Source organism: Acanthochromis polyacanthus, chromosome 1 (assembly GCF_021347895.1).
Source record: "Acanthochromis polyacanthus isolate Apoly-LR-REF ecotype Palm Island chromosome 1, KAUST_Apoly_ChrSc, whole genome shotgun sequence".
NCBI lineage: Eukaryota > Metazoa > Chordata > Actinopteri > Pomacentridae > Acanthochromis > Acanthochromis polyacanthus.
The window spans coordinates 11,609,277-11,630,850 of NC_067113.1; the positions used below are offsets into that span (position 1 = coordinate 11,609,277).

The 21,574-nt window shown below is 41.0% G+C and overlaps 1 protein-coding gene across 1 annotated transcript in view; it reads left to right on the forward strand.

The window, feature by feature from the left end:
- bcl11ba (BCL11 transcription factor B a) overlaps positions 1 to 20,562 on the forward strand; it is a 47,916-nt gene extending 27,354 nt beyond the window's left edge. The window contains exon 3 of the mRNA XM_051939420.1: positions 14,502 to 20,562. Within this exon, the coding sequence (XP_051795380.1) occupies positions 14,502 to 16,504 (2,003 nt within the window). The 3' untranslated portion in view covers positions 16,505 to 20,562. The remainder of the gene's footprint in view (positions 1 to 14,501) is intronic.
- The last annotated feature ends 1,012 nt before the right edge of the window (positions 20,563 to 21,574 follow it).

Here is a 21,574-nt window from a genome sequence, read left to right on the forward strand (position 1 = left end):
GTGTGTGTGTGTGTGTGTGTGTGTGTGTGTGTGTGTGTGTGTGTGTATGCGCTGCTACGAGCAAATGAAAACAGATTGGACTGGTTATGGGAGCAGGCCTGCTTCCAGTTAGTGTGGAGACAGCAGGAGGACTAAGGAGCTGATCTCTCCCCACCAAACCAAAAACACAACAACAACAAAAGAAAAGAGGCTTTCACGTTTCATCCAGAATATTTAGTCTGCTTATTGTGACTGAATATTAGCTGCAGCAATGGGGAAAGAAACTGGGCATACATTTCATGTAAATACAGAAATATAGAACAACTGGCCACTAAACCAGAAACCTGAAAACAATGGAAGTAGGTTCATTTAGTTACTGAGGTTTTTTGGATAGTTCACCTGCCTGCTCCAGAACACTCAGTTTCAGCAGCGCTTAACAGTAACAAGCATCACATAAGTCCCGTTGTGTTACCAGGCTGATTTTTTCACAGACTGGCTTTACTAAATGCCTGACAGTAAACAGGTCAGACTGTCTGACTGACTGCAATTAAAGGCTTGTGTGGAGATGCATTTAATCTTGTCATAAATCTCTCAAATTACAAAGAACACGTGCAGTGAATGCCTTTTACTCTTAAACCACAATGAGAAGCATCACTATGACATCACCTCTGAGATCATCAGCTTCATTCTGAAAATAAAATCCTCATTTACGCCTATTTATAGTGCTGAGATATTGCATTTATTAGTTTCAGTCATCTTTTTGTTTCATAAACACAACTTTTTATTCAGCATGAAATGAATTTCTCAGTCCTGAAAGTGCTCTTCATTATTATTATTATTATTATTATTATTATTACTGAACTGTGCAGACAGTTTATGTGAAAGTTAAAGAAACTATTGGCCGACATGATCCTTTAAGTTGAATGTAACTTTTCACGTGTTGGTCGACGCTTCAGAGCTGCTAAATCCAACACTGTTTAAACCATCTCAGCAGGTCAGCAGGACTCCACTGGATGATACAATAAGGAGGCTGTTGGGCTGCAGGTATCTGTGCTTCAGCAGTGACTCTGCTGCTCTCCAGTCATCCTGGCCTTATAAGGGCCTCCAGCTCAGACCTGTCCCCTCATCCCTCGCTCCGTCCCACCATCTATGCCCTCCCCAACCCCCTCCTGGTCTGGATCTGCTCTTGTCCTCGACCTGCCCCACTTTCCTCCTCGCACTCCTCACTGCTACTTCTGTATAAACAACTGGAGTCTGACCAAAACAGTCAGACCCCCGGCTACACTTCTTCACTGTCACCCCTCCACTCCCCCTGCTTCACCTCTTTCTCTGCCTCTAACCTCTTCTCTCTGCTGCTGTCTCTGCAGGTGAAGTTAGGAAAGACGATATTTAAAACCCGATAAATGTTACAGTTAAAGCGGGTGAAGCTGCAGCTGAGGGCGTGATGTGGAATTAGCAAACCTGAGATCATTTTCAACTCTGTCGTCTGGATCAGTGGTGAAAATAGAGCTGAATGAACAACACACACACACACACACGCACACAGATTTTCTTCTTGATGCCGATGTCAGATGAAGCTGGAGTACGACTTATTCAGACTGAAGGGGCACTGCTACATCATAGTGTTGGATGGAGATGGAGCTCTGGTGTGTGTGTGTGTGTGTGTGTGTGTGTGTGTGTGTGTGTGTGTGTGTGTGTGTGTGTGTGTGTGTGTGTGTGTGTGTGTGTGTGTGTGTGTGTGTGTGTGTGTGTGTGCGTGTGTGCGTGTGTGTGTGCTGTGTTCCAGGAGACTCCTACTTGGCAGAGCACAATTTGGAAGAGCTTCCTATAAAGGGAGGGAAGGAGGGAGAGGATTTGGATGGGACAGGTGACAGGGAGACATGGAGGATAAAGAGAGCGATCCAGAAATGTGTTGGACTGCTGTCCCAGTCAAATCAAGCTCATGGCAGAGTTTCTCTATTGTGGCTACAGAGACCATGCCAACTCTTCACCTGACAACATGTCAATGACTTAACCTCAACACACAGAAACACACCGAGGAGCGTCCTCCATACGATACTGGAGCCGGAACATTTGCAGCAGAACTGGTCTATTAGAAATGTAGACATATAGTCGACATACAGTTCCTCAGCCCAGCCCTGCTTACACAGGAACAGGGTGATAGACATGTGAAGTTCACGCAGGATAGAAGAGTTTGTATTCCTTGATGTGATTTCTGAACGCCTCATTCCAGAACCAGACCTTCCTGGTCCTTCAGATAGATGTTGAACCTCAATGCACAGATTTGTGATCAGGTCTGGATCACAGCCGCTGTTCTCTTTCAATCCCAAAGCCTCAGCAGCCCTGCCATGTTCTTTCACACCAAACTAAGAAAAGACTTTTTACAGGTGCTATTTGATGCAAATTAGGCAATAACATCACCAGTCAGTAATCAGTTACATTTAAATAAACACCAATTTGTTTACACTACTGTTCAAAAGTCTGGGGTCACATAGAAATGTCCTTATTTATGAAAGAAAAGCATTTTTTAAAAAATACTATTAAATGACTGATAAATCCAGTGCAGACATATATAATGTGGTAAATGACTATTGTAGCTGCAAACGGCTGATTTTTAATGGAATATCTCTATAGGGGTACAGAGGAACATTTCCAGCAACCATCACTCCTGTGTTCTAATGCTACATTGTGTTAGCTAATGGTGTTGAAAGGCTCATTGATGATTAGAAAACCCTTATGCAACTATGTTAGCACATGGATAAAAGTGGGAGTTTTCATGGAAAACATGGAATTGTCTGGATGACCCCAGACTTTTCAACAGTAGCGTATAAATGTGTGTGTTATGGTTGTGACTAATACACTATTGTTAAGGCTGGGCAGGTAAAACACCTGGTGTGGTTTGGTAAAACTATGGTTATAATTCAGAACAAAGGTGGGTGCTGAAAGCCGGTTTATGACAGAAATTTAAGGGGCATGACAGAATAATGTGCACACATAAATGCACGATGACTTTTTAATTTTTTTTCATTAATCAGCATACAAGTATTGTAGCATCTGATGATTTAATCTGGGAATGAGACTTTAACGCATTAATGTAGATTAATTACAGAAAAAATAACACATTTAATCTCACTTTTCTCAGTTCTCTCATTTCTGTCCCACCGGTAACACTGAAGAACTCTCCAGCCCAGTAGGTGGCGCTAATGAACCTAAAGTCTGTTTTCCAGCCATGAAGAAGATCCACAGGATGAACTGAGAGACGTCAGAAAGTTTGGTGAACCGTGAAGGAAGACGAGACATTGAGCTCGTTGGGAGGAAAGTTTTCTTTTAAAAATCTTCCTGATGGCAGCTTGGATAAAATTCTGGTTGTTTTCTGATCACCTCAATGTAAAACATGCTGCTGTTAGCACCAGAGCTAACGTTAGCTACCGGCTAACAGTGTAGCCATCCCATAATAGACCACTTTAGAAGACACTGAAAGTGCTTGAGTTAACAGAAAGTCTATAAATGTTGAATCTAATCACTATAATGTCACTTTGAGTTTGCAGTAATCTGTGAATGTAGCGGACAGATGAAAAATGCAGATAAATAGAAATGAAACAAACATTTTAGTTGTTTAAGTTCACATATGTCTATTCATCCATTCAGCCTTAATCAACATTTATGTGAACTGAAAAATTTTACTTGTCAAATACTGATATTTAACAAAAATGTGATTAATCATGATTAATCAGTTACAAAGCCTCAGATTAATTCAATTAGTTTTTTTAATCGTGTCCCACCACTAAAATACACATCAGAGCTGAAACCTAATTAACCGTAATAAAATTAAAGTAGCCTAATGCTCATTTTGCCAAAGACTGCAGAAGTTACGCTAACGTCCTGCTAACTGTAGCATCACTGCTGTAATACGAGCACACGGTGAAGGTGACATGTATGTGCATGCTCCGTGCACGTGTGTTTCTGTGTCAGAATTAGGGAGCATCACTGGCATCAGAGGCTGTGATTGGGGAGGATGGAGCCTCATGTAGGAGCTACTGGTGGCACACACACACACACACACACACACACACACACACACACACACACACACACACACACACACACACACACACACACACACACACACACACACACAGTTTCACACACACAGTTTCACACACACTCCCCAGGTGCAGCGGTGCGGGCCAGTGTGTGGGATTAGCTGGTATGCTCTGGCACTCTCTCCTGGTAATCCCTCTAATTTGTTAACAGGGCACAGAGACAGCGGCACACACACAACACACACGCATACACACACACACACACAACACACACTTCTTGTGGCAGTTTGCTCTCCGACTGCATCTCACCGCCTCAATCTGACTCCAGGCCTGCTGGTCACGTGGCGTACGGGACGAAGAAGCCGTCTTTGTCCTGCTCTGCTCCACTCCTCTAACGAGCTAAATTCATTCTAATTTGTCCATGATCAGCTAATCCTTCCTTTAAAACTCACAACAGAAGAATGTCAGAGCCCCCTCCTTTCCTGCTTGTCTCGTCATTACTGCAGGGCTTGTATACACGCTCGTGCACACACACCTTGCACAATGATAATCCTTTGTTGGCTGGATAACATGCAGAGAAGATGAGCTAACGCTAAAGTTCAGCACACGCTGAGATGAAAGAAGGATGTGGAGACACTAAAGAGACGGAGTAAAGGACAGAGTTAGAGAGAAAATAAGACTAGATGCAGCTCAGGTTGATTTCTCTGTCTGGATTAGTCCTGGTGAGATCAACACACTCTGCTGCTGTTCCAACCACCTGTCAAGTTGTTTCAGGAAAACCTTTGAGATGATGACATTAAGTGGGAGGGTCTCCATCCTGGGAGATATTCTGCCACCAAAACCAATATCTGTACCCTGACAGAATGTTTCTGGCTCTGATGTGACCCACACATTTACACATTTACACCTCCCAGCAGATACAGAACGTCTGCTGGACATATTAAGTGTTTTCAACCGAACGGTTTATTCCCGTTCCAGAGCCACAGATGTGATTGTTGGAAAATTGCTGTAAGAGAGGATGAACAGATGCTCTAGTTTGATTATTAAAACACACGCATCCCACTTAAATTATGTATATATGTATATATATATATATATATATATATATATATATATATACACTGTAAAAAAATCATAAATTTTACAGTGATAAACTGTCATACCATGACAGTAAAAATCTGTAAACTCAAACAGTTTGATGCTTATTATTTAACGGTGAATCACCGTAAACCGGTTCATCAGGAGAAAAGTGTGTTTTTTAGATTTTTCCAACTCCTGCTCTGTTTTTAATGAAAAAAAATGCAGCAAAATGAAGAGCAATACTGTAATTTTTCAGTATTTCCCAGTTAAATGCACATATTGTTGCACTGGAAAAGGAAACATGCTGCAATATTTTTTTTAACAATTAACATGGAGATTTCTGCATTTATTTCATGTAAGAAATACAGTTTGTGACTTTGTGTTAATAACGGACATATGCATTAAATATTTATGACAGCTTTAACCGCAATTTTTGCTAAAAAACACATATTTGATATTAAATACACTACCTGTTGTGCTGATAATGAAAAAATGCTGTAATATCTATAAAAAAAGTTGCACAAATGTTATTTTACATGGTATTTTGATGTCAGTTTTAAAAATGTTTAAAATTAACATGTTTTTACAGTAAAATATGGAATGAAGCACATTTTAAAACTGTAAAATCAACAATATCAACATGTCTTTAACGTAAATGTAGAAAATGTTTTACTGTAGTTTTACGGTAGCAGAGTTTTACCAGAATTTTACCGTTAAAATAAGAATTTATTTTACAGTGTACGCAAAGCAATCCTTACTTTAACCCTCATGTCGTCCTGCAGATCAAAATTGATCCGTTTCAAAGTTTGAAAATGTGGAAAAAAATATATTTTCACAGTAAACTTCTGATGTCCACATTTTCAACATTTTTGGGAAATCTTTTAAGATTTTTTGTGGAAAAAAGAAACATTACAAATGTTTCTTTAAGAACATTCACATAAAAATCAAACAAAATCCAGCGAATGTTCTTAAAGAAAACAGAAGTTTTACTGATATAAATCACTTTAGACATTTTTAGTATTTTTTGGAAGATTTTTACTCATTTAAAAAAAATATTTACAAGAATTTTCTTGTCAAATTTGTGGGATTTTTTTTTAAATAAAACTTTTAAGGGAAATATTAGAATTTTCTTCCTGAAGGTTTTGCAAATTCGACCTGTCCAGGGTGTTCCTACCTTCACCAGAGTCAGCTGGGATAGACTCCAGCACCCCCGTGACCCTCGTGAGGATAAAGCGGTGTATAGAGAATGGATGGATGGATGGATGGATGGATGGATGGATGGATGGAAGGAAGGTTTTGCAAATTATCAGAAATTTGGGGAATTTCTTTGCTGAATTTTTGGAGTTTTTTTCAGACAAGGAAACTTTTTTTTTGGTGTCTGTAAATGAGGACACCAGGAGGGTTAAATGAGCACAAAATCTGAAACACTAAAACTTTCCTTTCAGTTTTTCACGTTTGGCACATTAAACCTACAGGAAAAAAAAAAACTACTACAACAACAACATCTAAAAAGTGCTGGATAGTTCCCAGCCTGTGGCCTGCAGGCTGACAGTAGCAGCCTGTAGAGCAGCCAGAGTTTGGGGTTTGCCTCTTGGTCTTCAGCCAGCAGCATATGTGGAAAGCTGAGCTCAGAGATGACTCAGTTTCCCCACGAGGAGTTCCTAAGTGTGGCTGACCGGAGCTCCAGGAGCCGTGAGGAAGCTGCAGTGAGTCACGGAGATCTTGCTGTCCGTACAGTCGGCGGATTTAATTAAAGCTGCTGTGTGGTCCTGCAGTGATTTTAGTTGTGAGCTATTAAATGTAATTTAAAACGAGTGTTGGATGACTTTAAAACCCGGCACTCAAACCACTTCATTCAAAACTAACAGACTACTTAAAGAATACTGGCAACCCGGCGCCAAACGAGCTCTGCTTTTGAAATGATCTCATTAGGTGGAGACACAAACGGAATAAACACCTCTTAATTCCACACAAAAACTAGATGCTGTCCTGACTGATGTACGCAGAGCGCTGAAACACACTCCGTCTGATTTGCATGTAATTGCCACCGTGCTCTGATAGAGATGAACAGACATTAGCCATGCATGCTCACCAACTGTGTGTGTGTGTCTGGGTGGGGTGGGGGCACCTGCACATCAGAATAGCACTAGTTAAATATGCAAAAAAAAATAAAGAAAGACGTCAGCGAACTTTTTACAAGCGGAACACAAGGCCAAGAGGAGCACACACACACACACACACACACACGGACGGTGTACCCTTGGCTCATGTCAGCTGTGTTCAGTATGTAAATGCTGCAGTGACATGGCTCCACACCAGGTTTTCTGCTGCTGCACTTCCTGTATGCAAATGAGCTCAGGTCTCCAATTCATTTCTACAAAATAAATAAAATTAAGTAGTTTTTGAGGGGATTTTAACCTTAACTAGGACAGTGGAGAGAGAGAGAGAGAATGGGAATGAGGAGAGAAGAACAAAAGACTGGATTGGAACCCACGACCACTGCATCAGGGACAAGAGCTACCTACAGTTAACTATAGTCTACCTGTAGTTTATTAGTTTATGGGTCGTCCACTGGACCAGTTGAGCTGCTGGCCTCTCTAGGTCTCCGTTTCGCTTCTGATTGGCTGAAAGCAATGACTGGTGCTCGGATATGATTGAAGGTTTCAGTGTGGGGTAGTAAGAGGAGTAGAACAAAAACTGCCAACATACTTTGTTCTAACAATTCCACAACTCGATTCTTTTTATAGGTGCAAAATGACTGGAGGTGCTGATGATGCATAGCTGATGAATGATCATTAATTCACACTAAAGAGTCTTTTTGCTCAAACCTGACGCAGGTCTTTTTTTTTTTTTAAACAGTGTGAACCACACAAATCACACAGAATCTGATAGTTTTAGTTCTGATTTGAGCCACTTCTGAATGTTTCCTTAACCCTTCAATGCATCAGTAGGTCTAAAATGAGCCGGTGATGTCGTTTTCTTACAATATCTTTGTCATGAAAAGGTAATTTCATTTACATTTCTGAGTTATCTGTTATACTTTTAAAGAAAGTGCGATATTTGTGTCACTACCCCGAGCTCTTTATCACTGATAATCTCATCCAGAGGTAATGGAGGGATGGAGAGCAGCAGCTGGAAGAAAAGAAAACGGATGCTGACATTCCTCTGTTGCTGTTCTGTGTAATATTCTACTTTTTCAATTATCAAAATGTTCAAAATCTGTTACAAAGTAAATGAAAAATAAACATATTTCAAACGAGAAATCATTTTTGTGCAGACAAAAATATAAAACAAACAATAATACAAATTATTGTTCTGAACCAAAATGAAAAAAATAGCATGAAAACACATTGATTCTTATACAGTTTACTTTTGACCCACTAACAGAGTGTAGATCCAATCACTGGAGCTTATAGGGTTAATCAGCTGAAGGTCTTCAAGTTTTTTGCTCTGTTCCCTCAGTGTGAACATCACATCAGTGTCACTCACCTAAACTGAGTCTTACCATCAGTCCTGTGGAGAAGCGCTGACAGATGTAGTTAATAAAAGTAGCTCCTGACATCCTGGATGCAGACGTGGATGAAATCTATTTCTGTAAAAGTTTCCCACATCACCATTCCACCACTCCTCGCTCTGACTCTGTAGAGAAGCAGCAGCCAGAATTAAAACCAGACTGTCTTTTTCTGCATCCTCACCGTCGTTTTCATCTGCTCATGACTTCCGCTGCAAATCAGCTGTAAAGGAAACCGTAAACGCTGACTTTGGTAGTTTCTATGTGAACTTCTGGATGCTTCGTTGAAGCCTGCAGCGTGTGCTCTGCCTTCATGTTTATTTTTGTCTTTGACTGGAGTGCTATAAAGGTAACATCTTCGGTATTTTATGAGAAAAATTAAAAGAAAAAAGTTTTTTTTTTAAAAAAACATCCCAGACTGGGGTCTGCATACATGCAGGCGTTCCACACATTCCCACCAAAAATTATGTTTATGTTTCATTCTGTGCAAAGTTAGACTTTCAGAAACATCATTATTAATACTGAGACGGTGGTTCCAGCCATATGAGCCAGCTGTGGTGCACCAAGTACACCATGCTTAAGGTGAACTCAGAGTTTATTGTGAGATAAAGTTAAGTGAAACAGCTGATGAACTGGTTGTAGTTCTGCTTATTTCATCGTAGATTTGTGTATTTATAGGAAGAACAAGAGGGAACGTCAGACCTTTAAGTTTGGCTCTTGCTTCACAGAAGTGTTCCTGGATTACCAGTCAGTGTTTTTCTGTTTATGTGGTGGAATTCAGCTTCTAGTTTATATGACTAAATCAAACAAAAATTAAAATCATAAAGTGAAACATTATTTGTCCCAGGAGCAGCAGCAGTGTTGAAAAAGCAGATGTAGCTGGAGTTAAAGAGGAGGAGCCATCCAGTTTTATTCCGCCTTTCTTTTTGCACTCCTGTGTGTTTGTCTTGTGCTCGGCCGACGGCCACAGAGAAAAAGGATCTCAGTAATAATTTGACGCAGTAATCCGACGGCGCTCCGCTGACACCCGCTACATTAATCGCACACTTTGTGGTGATGTGCGCTTCCCCAGTAATTGTACATATTTGACTCCCTCTCTCCTCCTCTCTTCCTCCCTCCTTCATCTGTAATAGCCGTGATTTAATTTAGCTATTTAACCTGTAATTCCAGCAATATTTATTGAGGACCGAGGGGGAGAAAATTGGGCCATTAGCCGCCCCAGTTGAATACACTGAGATGAAAATGAACGCCGCTAACTGCCAGTTGACCTTTGCACCTTTGCTTTTCTAGCCGCTCCCTCTCTTCTCTTTTTTATTAGCAGCAGCAGCAGTAATTATGGCAAATTGAATCATAGTGAAAACTGGAATCAGTCAGTAATGAGAGTTTTATACTGTGTGAAACTGAACCAGGAAAGAGGAGCGGAGCGAGGCTGGAGGGATGGATACTAGGATATCTGGATGCTTCTTGTCCACGTGGGTCCTGCTGGATGCACTGTCTCTATACCTGTGGTGTCAGATCACACATCAGCAGACACTCTGAGCTCTACTGGTGTAGAGGAGACTCAGTAGAAAGAGAAAATGGATCATAAAAGATCTCTTATTATGGACACACACTTTTATATATCTGCTGAAGTATATATAACAGCTGAAGTTTCGTCATCGTGGAAGAAAAATGTGATGTCAATGTGTGTAAAACTGTGACATTATAAATACTACAGTGTGTGTGTGTGTGTGTGTGTGTGTGTGTGTGTGTGTGTGTGTGCACGTGCATGCAAGCCATCGGGAGCCAAACTAAACACAGGCAGAGAGCCAGACTGCACTTCCACTGGCTCCCAGCACCAGTCACATGTAGAGGGATGGTTTTGTACTGGGTCTCCTCTCTGACATCTTAAAGCCTCTTCATTTATCAGCACCTGTGTTTTTTTTTACATTTTTTATTATGTGAATGTTTCTGTTTGGGACTCGTGTGTGTGTGTGTGTGTGTGTGTGTGTGTGTGTGTTTCGTGATCCTCTTTAAACACTGTGCGATACGATAAGAAAAGATAAACCTGTATTAATCCAAAGGAGATTCTGACCCAGACGTTGCTCACAGAAAACAAAATGACATAAGAGATGTAGCTTCTCGTGGAAAACAATGAGATACAAATGCAATACATTACTGGAATAAAGCAAAATAAGTCTAGAATAGAAAAGTAAAAAGTAATGCTGGCAGCGATACTGAAGTAATATCTCACATGCTAATGAAATATTGTTTTATATTTAATGGTGTTATTGAGATTCTGCACACTGCGACTCTGTTATACATTAAAGTGAAGTCTTACACACATAATCAAAATATACACATGGAAATGAAATGTTCTAAAATTGTACAAACTATTGAGGAAAGCAATTTTGCAAATGATATGGATTTTATTGTTCATACCTAAGTGTTAACAGTTAAACAGGCTTTCTGTGCTGCAGCTAAGAACAGTTTACAGCCAAATATTTGCAATGTTACAAATTATTTTACTGCAATTTGCATTCAAATATTATTCCAGGAACTTCAACATTGCGTAAAAGTTAACAAATTGCATTTAAAACATCACGAATGTAGAATATATGATGATTATTGTGCAAAAAATAAAGCTCTCAGCATCTTACACTACAGCTTCTGTCTAAAAGTGGGTCTAAGCTTCATCATTTTGGACAGAAATGATGCAGGAATTACTACTTTGCTAAACCATTTTTGTTTTAACCGTAGAATTAAGTATGATCGATAGCAGGAGGCTAAAGTGTTGCGTTCTTGTCTCTGTCTGTTGTCTTCCTGTTTGTTTAGCATCACATCTTTTCTTTATTCTATCCAAACAATTCACACTAGCAACTATTTACATTTAGTTCCTCATATTATTTAAGATAAAAGACCTCTGCTTTGGAATTTTAAACTTAAGTGCATTTAAATAAATTTAAATCATGGATAGCAAAGCCTCAGCATTAACGTTTATAACTACATGCCGGCCTACTAGTCAGTGCTTTACAGAATCATGTTAAACTTCACAGACCTGCCTGGAAAAAAACCTCCTGAATGTCCTGGAAGATGAAAGGAGTCTCGTGCTCGCTGCCTTTAACTGACAGCAGTGGCTGCAGAGGGGGATCGTAACGCAGCAGAACACACAACAAGGACATGTTTTCTAGTTAGGAACGCAGTGCTAACCTGACAGATGGACATTATTAATGAGAGGACCGACATAGAGCCAATGGTGTCATGTTGAATATCAGGACAGGAAGAAAAAGATGTTTTACACAACAGCACTAAACTCTGCAGTCATTACAGGAGAATATGTAGCCTCCCAGCATTAATGCTCCCGCACAGACAGATCTGGATGTCAGGAGCACACAGTGAGCTGGTGAAACCTTTCCAGACACACGTGGTCCACACTTACTGTAAATATGAATACAGTAGGCCATAACTCAGCCTGGGAAGAGAAACACAGAGAGCAGAAAGTGTCTGTGCAGATGCTGAGGAGGGAGTGTGTTTTCTCATTCACTCCATAAAGCACGGCTCTCTGCATTCTACCAAATAAAGCGATGAGCGGCTCCCTCGCTCTGCCTCGCTCTCCCTGTTTTTTTCATATGGAAATAGGAAATAATGGGGTGATTAAATAGAGTCGTATATTAAAGTACAGCTGACATTAGAATTAGCATAATGTGCTCTCGCCTCAGGCTGCATACTTTATTTGCCATCTGCGTTAGACTCACTTCCCCCGGGAGTGCGGGCACAACACACACACACACACCACCCACACTTCCCCCAAACAAAAACCATGACCCGCTCCTTCCACTGCGGCCACAGAGAAATGGCGTTTCAGTGCACTGTCTCACTCTCACTCACTCACTCTCTCTCTCTCATACACACACACACACGCACACACGCACACACACACACACACACACACACACACACACACAAAGCCTCTGCTGTTAATTGTCGAGCAGAAATGAACATCACCCCCCCCCACACACACACACACACACACACACACACACACACACACCATTACTTCTGTCAGCAGATGAAAAGTTTGGAGAAAGATGGAGGACGGACGGCGGATTCTCTGTCTCTGTTGCCCTCAGATCAGGAGTGGAGTGAACAGAGAGAAGTGGTGGAAGTGGATGTTTCTTTTTGGAGTGTTAAGAGTCAAAAGATCCAGCTCTGAAACAGCCTCTGTGTGTGTGTGTGTGTGTGTGTGTGTGTGTGTGTGTGTGTGTGCGTGCGTGTGTGTGAGAAAGAAGCACGCAGACAAAAGCTGAGACATGGGAAGCTGTTATTTTCTTTGAGTGTGTGTGTGTGTGTGTGTGTGTGTGTGTGTGTGTGTGTGTGTGTGTGTGTGTGTGTGTGTGTGTGTGTGTGTGTGTGTGTGTGTGTGTGTGTATGTGCACGTGTGCGTGCGTGAATCTGCTGTCCGCTATAATTAAGTCAGACGACTTTGCAGGGCTGTGGAGGTGAACAGCTGGTCCACCTCTCGCTGCTTCTCCGTGACTAACACACACTCCTTATTCTTATAATTTATAATTAATAATGATTAATTCATCAATTATTGCTGAATGTTGAATTATAGATGGAGTATTTTGTTTTTGATACATTAATACAAACATTTTCTTGTGCATTTCAACAGAATTTAAACAGACTTCATTCATATTTAATAAATCCACAGACTATTGATTTGCAAACATTTAATTTCAATGTATTTTTTTAAGAAATGCATTTTCATCCAGGCACTTAAAGACAACTGGATACATAGATGTGTGTGTTTAAGTGCTAGAAAGTGTACACACACACACACACACACACACACACACAAATAAGGGAAACAATCAGAGCAGCATATGTTTCCCTCATATCTCAAATTAGTGCACTGGGTCAAGACAACGTGCTTCCATTGTATGAATACAAGAGTGAGAACAAGAGTACAATTACCACCGTTATGTGTGTGTGTGTTTGTGTGTGTTTGTACTGTTGTGTGTTTGATGTGGATCGTTCCTCTGTCTGGTTTCTGTCCTTTCCTCATACAGTATCTTGGTGTTTAGAACATAAACCACCTGCATTGATTAGTGCTGAAAAAAAAAAGAAAAAATCAGACCAAAAAAGAAGAATTTGCGTCGTTTCTCCTGTTTCTCTGTGATTCTGCTTCGTTTCTTAGACCTGACTGATTTGTTGGTGTTGTTCAGCCTCTGTGTGCACATGCTGGATATCTAAATATGTTAGCGAGCTCAGTGTCAACAAGATTTCTCCACAATCTCAGATTTGGACTTTAAGGAAATATGGACTTGTTTCTGATGATCAATAGTGTGCATCAGTAGAATAAATATATATTTTCTTCCTCATATTATAAAGTGTTGAGAACTGAGATTTGTTTATTCTAATTAGCTCAGAACAGATCTTTACCAGTCTAGCTTAACCAATTTTCACCAACAAAAGTTTATAATCTGCATTCACGTCTACATACGTGTCTGCCATCATGGTTTGTATGAGCAAACCTGGATACACACACACACACATACAACACCACACACTTCAATAACTCAGCACTTTTTACAGAGATATCCACTCAGTAACGAGAGATTAAGCTCCTCTTAGAACATGGACTCTGTTTGCTAGTCTGGTGTGAAAATGCTCTTGTCAAAATCACGATGAAACTATGGAAGTGGGTGTATTAGGCAGAGTATAAAACACTCACACTGCATCTCTTTACCTTTCATTTATGAAAAGTTTGCGCGTTACATGTAAACTGTTCTTTAAAAAGCTTTTGTTAATGATGATCATGAGAAGCCACATTCACTGAGCTGACTCTAACAGGGATGTGTGTTCCAGCTGCTGGAGTATTTATCCTGTTATTTCTCTGTGTTTTGCAGGTGGCAGGGATGAACCCTCCAGCTACATATGTACCACCTGTAAGCATCCCTTCCCCAGCGCCTGGTTTCTGCTGCAGCATGCCCAGAATACCCACGGCATCCGCATTTACCTGGAGTCCAACCCCTCCAGCACAGCCCTCACCCCTCGGCTTACCATGCCTCCACCCATGGGCAACGACTCCATCCCGCAGTCCCCCCTCACCAACTTCCTGGGGGACAACAACCCCTTCCACCTCCTGAGGATGACAGGGCCCCTGCTCAGGGAGCCCCCCCCAGGCTTTGTTGAAAACCGTCTCCCCAACACCCCTCCGTTTGTCAGTCCGCCTCCCCGCCATCACCTGGACCCCCATCGGCTGGAACGCCTTAGCGCTGAAGAAATGGGGCTCATCTCCCAGCACCCCAGTGCCTTTGAGAGGGTGATGCGGCTGACACCCATGGCCATGGAGTCCCAGTCCATGGACTTCTCCAGGCGGTTACGTGAGCTGGCAGGGAACACTAACAGCACCACACCACCGCTGTCACCCAGCAGGCCCAACCCTATGCATCGACTACTAAACCCCAATCCCTTCCAACCGGGGCCAAAATCACCCTTTCTGAGCACCCCTCCCTTACCCCCGATGCCCCCAAACAGCACCACCCCTCCCCAGACACAGAACAAGGTCAAGTCCTGTGAGTTCTGCGGTAAGACTTTCAAGTTTCAGAGCAACTTGGTGGTGCATCGGCGCAGCCATACTGGAGAAAAACCATACAAGTGCCAGCTGTGTGACCATGCCTGCTCCCAGGCAAGCAAGCTGAAGCGCCACATGAAGACCCACATGCACAAGGCTGGATCCCTGACGGGGCGCTCAGATGATGGTCTGTCCACCACCAGCTCCCCAGAGCCAGGCACCAGCGATGTCACCGGAGAAGGCATGAAAAATCGAGATGGAGACTTCCAGGGGGAGGGAAATGAGGAGGAAGAGGAGGAGGAAGAAGAAGAAGAACTTGAGAATGAGAGTCGACCAGAATCAAACTTCAGCATGGAGTCTGAGTTCTACCGGAACAGGGAGAATGGTTCCAAACCTCCTTCAGAAGAGAAGTCATCCCTTACTCTTGAGAAGATGGTGGACGGTGGGGGGCTCAATTCTATACAGCAGTACAATAATTTGATAGTTGACAATCGAAAAAGGATGCCCTTCTCAAAGAGGGGCTCAGACGGCCAGCGGGACACTGGAGATGAGGATTCAGTGGCTGGGGAGATGGATCACCACCAGCAGGAAGAGAGGACAACCATTAACGGCCGGAACTGTGGCTCCGGTGATTCTTTCTCAGGCCTGTTCCCCCGTAAGCCCACCCCTATAACCAGCCCAACCCTGTCCAACTCCTCCAACAAGAGGATCAAGATTGAGAAGGACTTGGACATTCCCCCAGCGCCCCACATCCCCTCTGAGAACGTGTACTCCCAGTGGTTGGTGGGATATGCTGCGTCACGCCACTTCATCAAAGACCCTTTCTTAGGCTTCACTGACTCCAGACAATCGCCCTTCGCCACCTCCTCTGAGCACTCATCAGAGAACGGAAGCCTGCGGTTCTCGACGCCTCCAGGCGACCTGCTGGACGGCGGCTTGTCCGGCCGCAGCGGGACGGCCAGCGGGGGCAGCACACCTCATCTAGGTGGAGGTCCCGGTCCGGGTCGACCTAGCTCCAAGGACAGCAGGAGGTGCGACACCTGCGAATACTGTGGCAAGGTGTTCAAGAACTGTAGCAACCTGACCGTACACCGGCGTAGCCACACCGGCGAGCGGCCCTACAAGTGTGAGCTTTGCAACTATGCCTGCGCCCAGAGCTCCAAGCTGACACGCCACATGAAAACACACGGCCAGCTCGGTAAAGAGGTCTACCGCTGTGACATTTGCCAAATGCCCTTCAGCGTGTACAGCACTCTGGAGAAACATATGAAAAAGTGGCACGGAGAACATTTGATGACCAGTGAGGTCAAAATTGAACAAGCAGAGAGAGCCTGAAGCTAGTTCTGTGTTTCCATTCTCTGCACCACACTTTGACTTAAAAAATGAACAAAATGGGGTAGCTGGATACTTTTTTTAATATTAAAAAATATTAATTTTGGGATCATTTTGTGTTTTTATTAAAAAAAAACTGCCAACTGAGAAAATAGTGAACAGAGATCTTAACATCAGCTGAAGTTGTCTAAACTGCCTCATTTGGCATTAATTTTTAAACAATCAGTCAGTTGAGTTATAAAATATGTGGAGCCTTTAACTGTGCAATAATTTCTGTATTTATTCGATTTTGTATTTTGGCATGTGCAGGTACACTTTGATTAGGCTTTTTTTAATTGGTTTTACTTTGACTTTGCGTTCTTCTATTTTTTTTAAACCCACATAATATCCTGAGAGTTCTTTAGAGGTCAAAGTCCATTTTAAGTCTTTTTTTTGGCCACTGCTTGTAGGAAATTGTATATTAAGCTAATGTGTAATTTCTTGAAAAGATGCTGAATTCAATCTTCAATTTAAAAGTGGCGTTAACTGAGAATGCTAGATTTAGTCTATTTTGTGTGACGACGATACGCGGACAACAATCCTTTGGCATTGTAGCATGAACTGACTCTAAAACATGTCAATATAATTGGATATGTAGCACTGAGTGTCATATTTGACAGTAAATGTAAAACAAAAGAGGATCCCAAGGTTCCTGAACCCTGTCTCCTCATGAGAACATCCTAACCAGCCAGAAGAAACTGATTCTAGATAAGGCAGCTGCTGACTGGTACCCAGTACCACGCTCTGACAACGCTACGACAACCATCCCGTTTCTTCTACTTTCCACACACCTCACCACATTTATGCATCCATGTGTTTTATTTTGCATGAAGCCATATGATCGAGGCTATATTATTTATTGGGAGGAAGTGAGCATGAAGCCATGATGAGGATGCATTGAGAGAGAGAGAGAGAGAGCGAGAGCACAGGGACATCTCAGGGTAAACTATACTACTTTCCCTTATTTACCCATTTCTTCTGAAACTGCACTCTTGCAGTTAACTTTCAAAGCATTTCCAAGGCATCATTAGAGACAGTTTATGAATTCTCTGCAGCACCTCTCACCAGGCTAATGTCCGAGCTCTATCCGCACTGCAAAGCAGACATTTGTATTTTAAAACCTCTGTGTCCAATAACAGCGCTTCGAGAGTTAAATGTTTGTGCATTCTTGGCATTTGCCCCCACATTAATTAGACTTCTGCAGATAATTTACCTTTCAGAGTTTAATGTTAAAAACAGTATAAAAATCAACAGCCCTATGCATTTTGTGCGGACATATATAAAATCTGCTGAATTGACGTGAGGAGTGAATCTGACCTGTAATGTTCCAGTGAGTCTTTAAATGTCTCATTAATGAAGTCGCCTCTTCAGGAAATTGGAGCTCTTCAAAGTTTCATTGTTAGTTGTGGGACACGTTTGTGTAGAAGAGGACATGTATTGGTGTGTGTTGAAATAATAAAAGAAACTTTTATGAAGACAAGCAGCATCAGTTTGCTCCATGCCCTTTTCTTATTTCCCCATTCTCCACCTTCATGACGGCACTTTTAAAGAATTAGATCTAATTTCCATTCTGTCGACGTACAAACAACAGACCTGCACTTTATGATTTCTTTTCTTTCAACACACACACACACACACACGCACACACGCACACACGCACACACACGGTGAGCTGGACAGAAACCTACTGAAGGGTCTGGAGCTTGGGATCTGCTGATGCTGAAGTGTCCAGGATTGTTAGCTTGGCTTTCCCAATGCTGGCACTATAAAAACGAGTAAATAAATTCATTGATCTGGGACAGTTTTTGTACTGCCATTCAATTTGACATGAGTGTGCCTTGAATAATGATCTTCCTATTTATTGTCTCAAACACTTTTTATGAAGCATCAAATTGAACAAGATTTAAAAACGAAAAGCATAACTTTAATGTGGAATTTGACGGAATTATTTAACAGGATAAAAATGAAACAATGCTGAGTTTTGGTTTAGGAGTAACCAGCACAATATCAATGTGTCTGTTTGTGTATATATGTATGCATATGTACATATAAAGGCACAAACCTATATATAGATCTATAATAAATTCCTCACTCTCTCGGACCAGAGTCTGTCCCTCAGCAGAAGATTTCAGGAACAGACAAAAGCCAAACAAAATGTCAAGGAAGAGACTGGCAAAAAATCAGGAAAAAAAAAGAATTTAGTGCACTCTGTCTTAAAATAAGTTTACAGTATTGATACAAGTACAAGGGTAAAATAATATTTGTGTGTATGTGTATTTTAAACAAGTATTTTTTATTTTATTTTTATTTTTACAGGTTTGCTTCTGAACTTTCTCTGAATGCCGAAGTGGCGATGTGTATATTGTTTTCATTCTTTTTTCCTTTTTCTTCCTTTTTTTTTTTGGTGACGGGGTTTTAGTATATATATAAATATATATGAATATATATTACATTTTTCTTGTTTACTGTAAAAGTATACCAGTATTTGTAATATTGGAGAATGCCTGGGCATTTTACAAAAATATAAAAAAGGTTGTTTTTTATTTTTTATTTTACAGTCCAATTTAAATTGTGGGTCTCTTAAACTGTTTTTGTCACTGTAACTGTATAAGTCTTAAGTTTTAGTAACTTTTCTTCTGCCTTGGGTGTAATGAAATTTAAAAAAAATAATAAATGAATTAAAAAAAATGAGTGAGCTGTAACAAACTTGGATTTGGTAGTGGAGCTGGGCTGTAGGGCGGGTGGACGGGTGCTTTATTCCTCAGAAATGATGGAACTTTGGTTCTACTTTTCAGGAAAAACACTGAAAATCCTGACTTGTATCTATTTTTCTTCTTCTGGAATGGATTATTCTTCATGGGTGGTTTGAAATACATGTGTAGGCACTTGCTGTCTTTCCTAAGGAGCTTGTCTTCTTCTTCTTTTTTTTTTTTAACTTGTAGGCTGTGTGCATCCTTTGTGAATAGGGTACTCTGAGTACCTCAGGACGTCTTGCTCTTCTATTAGATGCTGTGGGGTGGGGGGGACTTTATTCCAATGACCAATTCAACTTACCGGCTGCCACAATCTGTTTTTCCTCTCAGTGTGCAGGACAAGCAGATGAATTTGTACTGTTGTAATGAATCATGTTGTACAGAATGGGATCAAAAAGGTTGTTAAACAGCCTTTCAGTGACTCAAACACAAGCTGATGTTTTGTTTACCACTCCATTGGTTGTATATAGTTTTTCTATGACTACGCTGTTTTCATTTGGGTTTTTTTGTTTGTGATTTCTAACTGGCACTGGTAGTGACTTTGGGGAGGTGTGTGTGAGTGTGTGTGAGTGTGTGTGAGTGTGTGTGGGGTTCTTCTGTTCGACCTTTGTGACCTCCATGCCAGTTTTCAAGCAAACGCCTCCCCGTTGATATTTCTCGGCATGAGAACAGAGCACAAATACAAGCTGTTACAATTCTCCATCCTCTGCTTGTTTGTCTCGTTTTGTTCTTTGAGCTGGTTTGACAGAATGGGACCACGGAAAAACACAATTACAGCAGAAACCTTGAGCCGTTTACATGCACTCTTAAATAATTTAGTAAAGTTCAGAAAACGTATAGACTACACTTTTACTAAAAACACATTTCCTGCTGCTGGAATGGACCAGAAAAAACCACATATGAGCATCCGCCAATGAAAGACGCGCTGAAGGAAACAGATAAAGCACACAGACTTTGTGCATCTAACAGATCTCCATCAGGTTTTTCTGATCAACATCTCATCAATCCCACGTTCCTGCAGATTTCTCACATTTGTAGTAAAAAGCAGAAATAAAAACACTGGGATGTGGAGAAAATGTACTTTTCTATTGTAATAATGTTTGAATGCAGAGGGAGGGGCTGATCGGGGATGTGATGCTTTTTGTGATGTCGCTTTATTTAAATACATGACTAACTCTGATTGGCTGCAGCTTGTGTTCTCAATGATGTCACTGACATGCACCCGGTGGACGCCATTGGTTGACTACAGTAAACATGGCATTCACACTCTCACTGTCTACTTCTCCTTTTTTTACCCATTTCAGTCATAAATTAATTTTTTAAAAGAGTAATTTTTTTTAAAAGTTTTTTTCTTAAATCCAAAACCAAAAAATATCCTTCTGTTCAGAGTCTGTTCTGTTAGCCGAGATGCACGACTCCCCGCTGCAGAGGACATCTAACAGTTTAAAACGCACCATAAGAAAAACTAATAAAGCTGAACAGGACTTTTAAAAAATGGAACTATACAGGATGGGCCAGCAGTAGCCTTAAACTCAGTAGATGTGCATTTTACATTTTTTAAAACCATTTTATTTTAGGGGTGCTGCCATGGTGTGCTCACCTGCTCGTCATTTTCACACTTCCTGTACTGCTTTCGTCTCCACTTTATTTGCTCAACATTTAATTTGTTTGTCATTGCTCACGATCCCTGTAAAAACAAACAAACAAATAAACAACAAAAGCATAAAAATCAAATCCAAAATTGGAAGAAATATCTTAATAACATTTCCAAAACATGAATAAAGGAAACGGAATACTGTTTTTTGGATAGGCTGGATCTAAAACGTGACTCAAACAGTGAAGCAGCTGTAAACCTACTGTTGGCTCAGCCTGTAAACTGAAAAATATCACCATGAAACCACAGCAGATATTAAGACAGTTAATTTATCATCACAAGTTCCCAGAAATTTGCTATAGAAATATGCAGGTCATGTATTATCTGATTAAAATATACACATTTGCATAAACTTCCAGAACATAAATCACTGCATGAAGCCAGCTTCAACACTCTTCTTTCATTTGGTTGACGTATTAAAGCGAAATTATTTTACTGAGGGATTTTTAGATATCTCTGTTTATCACCCTGTAAATCAGAAAACACTGGAAAAGAATCATCAGAAAAGAACAGAGAGGCAGAGGTCTCACTACACTGATCCTGTTCAGAACACAATCACTGTAAGTCTTTTTTAAATAAATACATGATTACATTTTTATTTTTTAAACCATGTTAATGAATATTAAC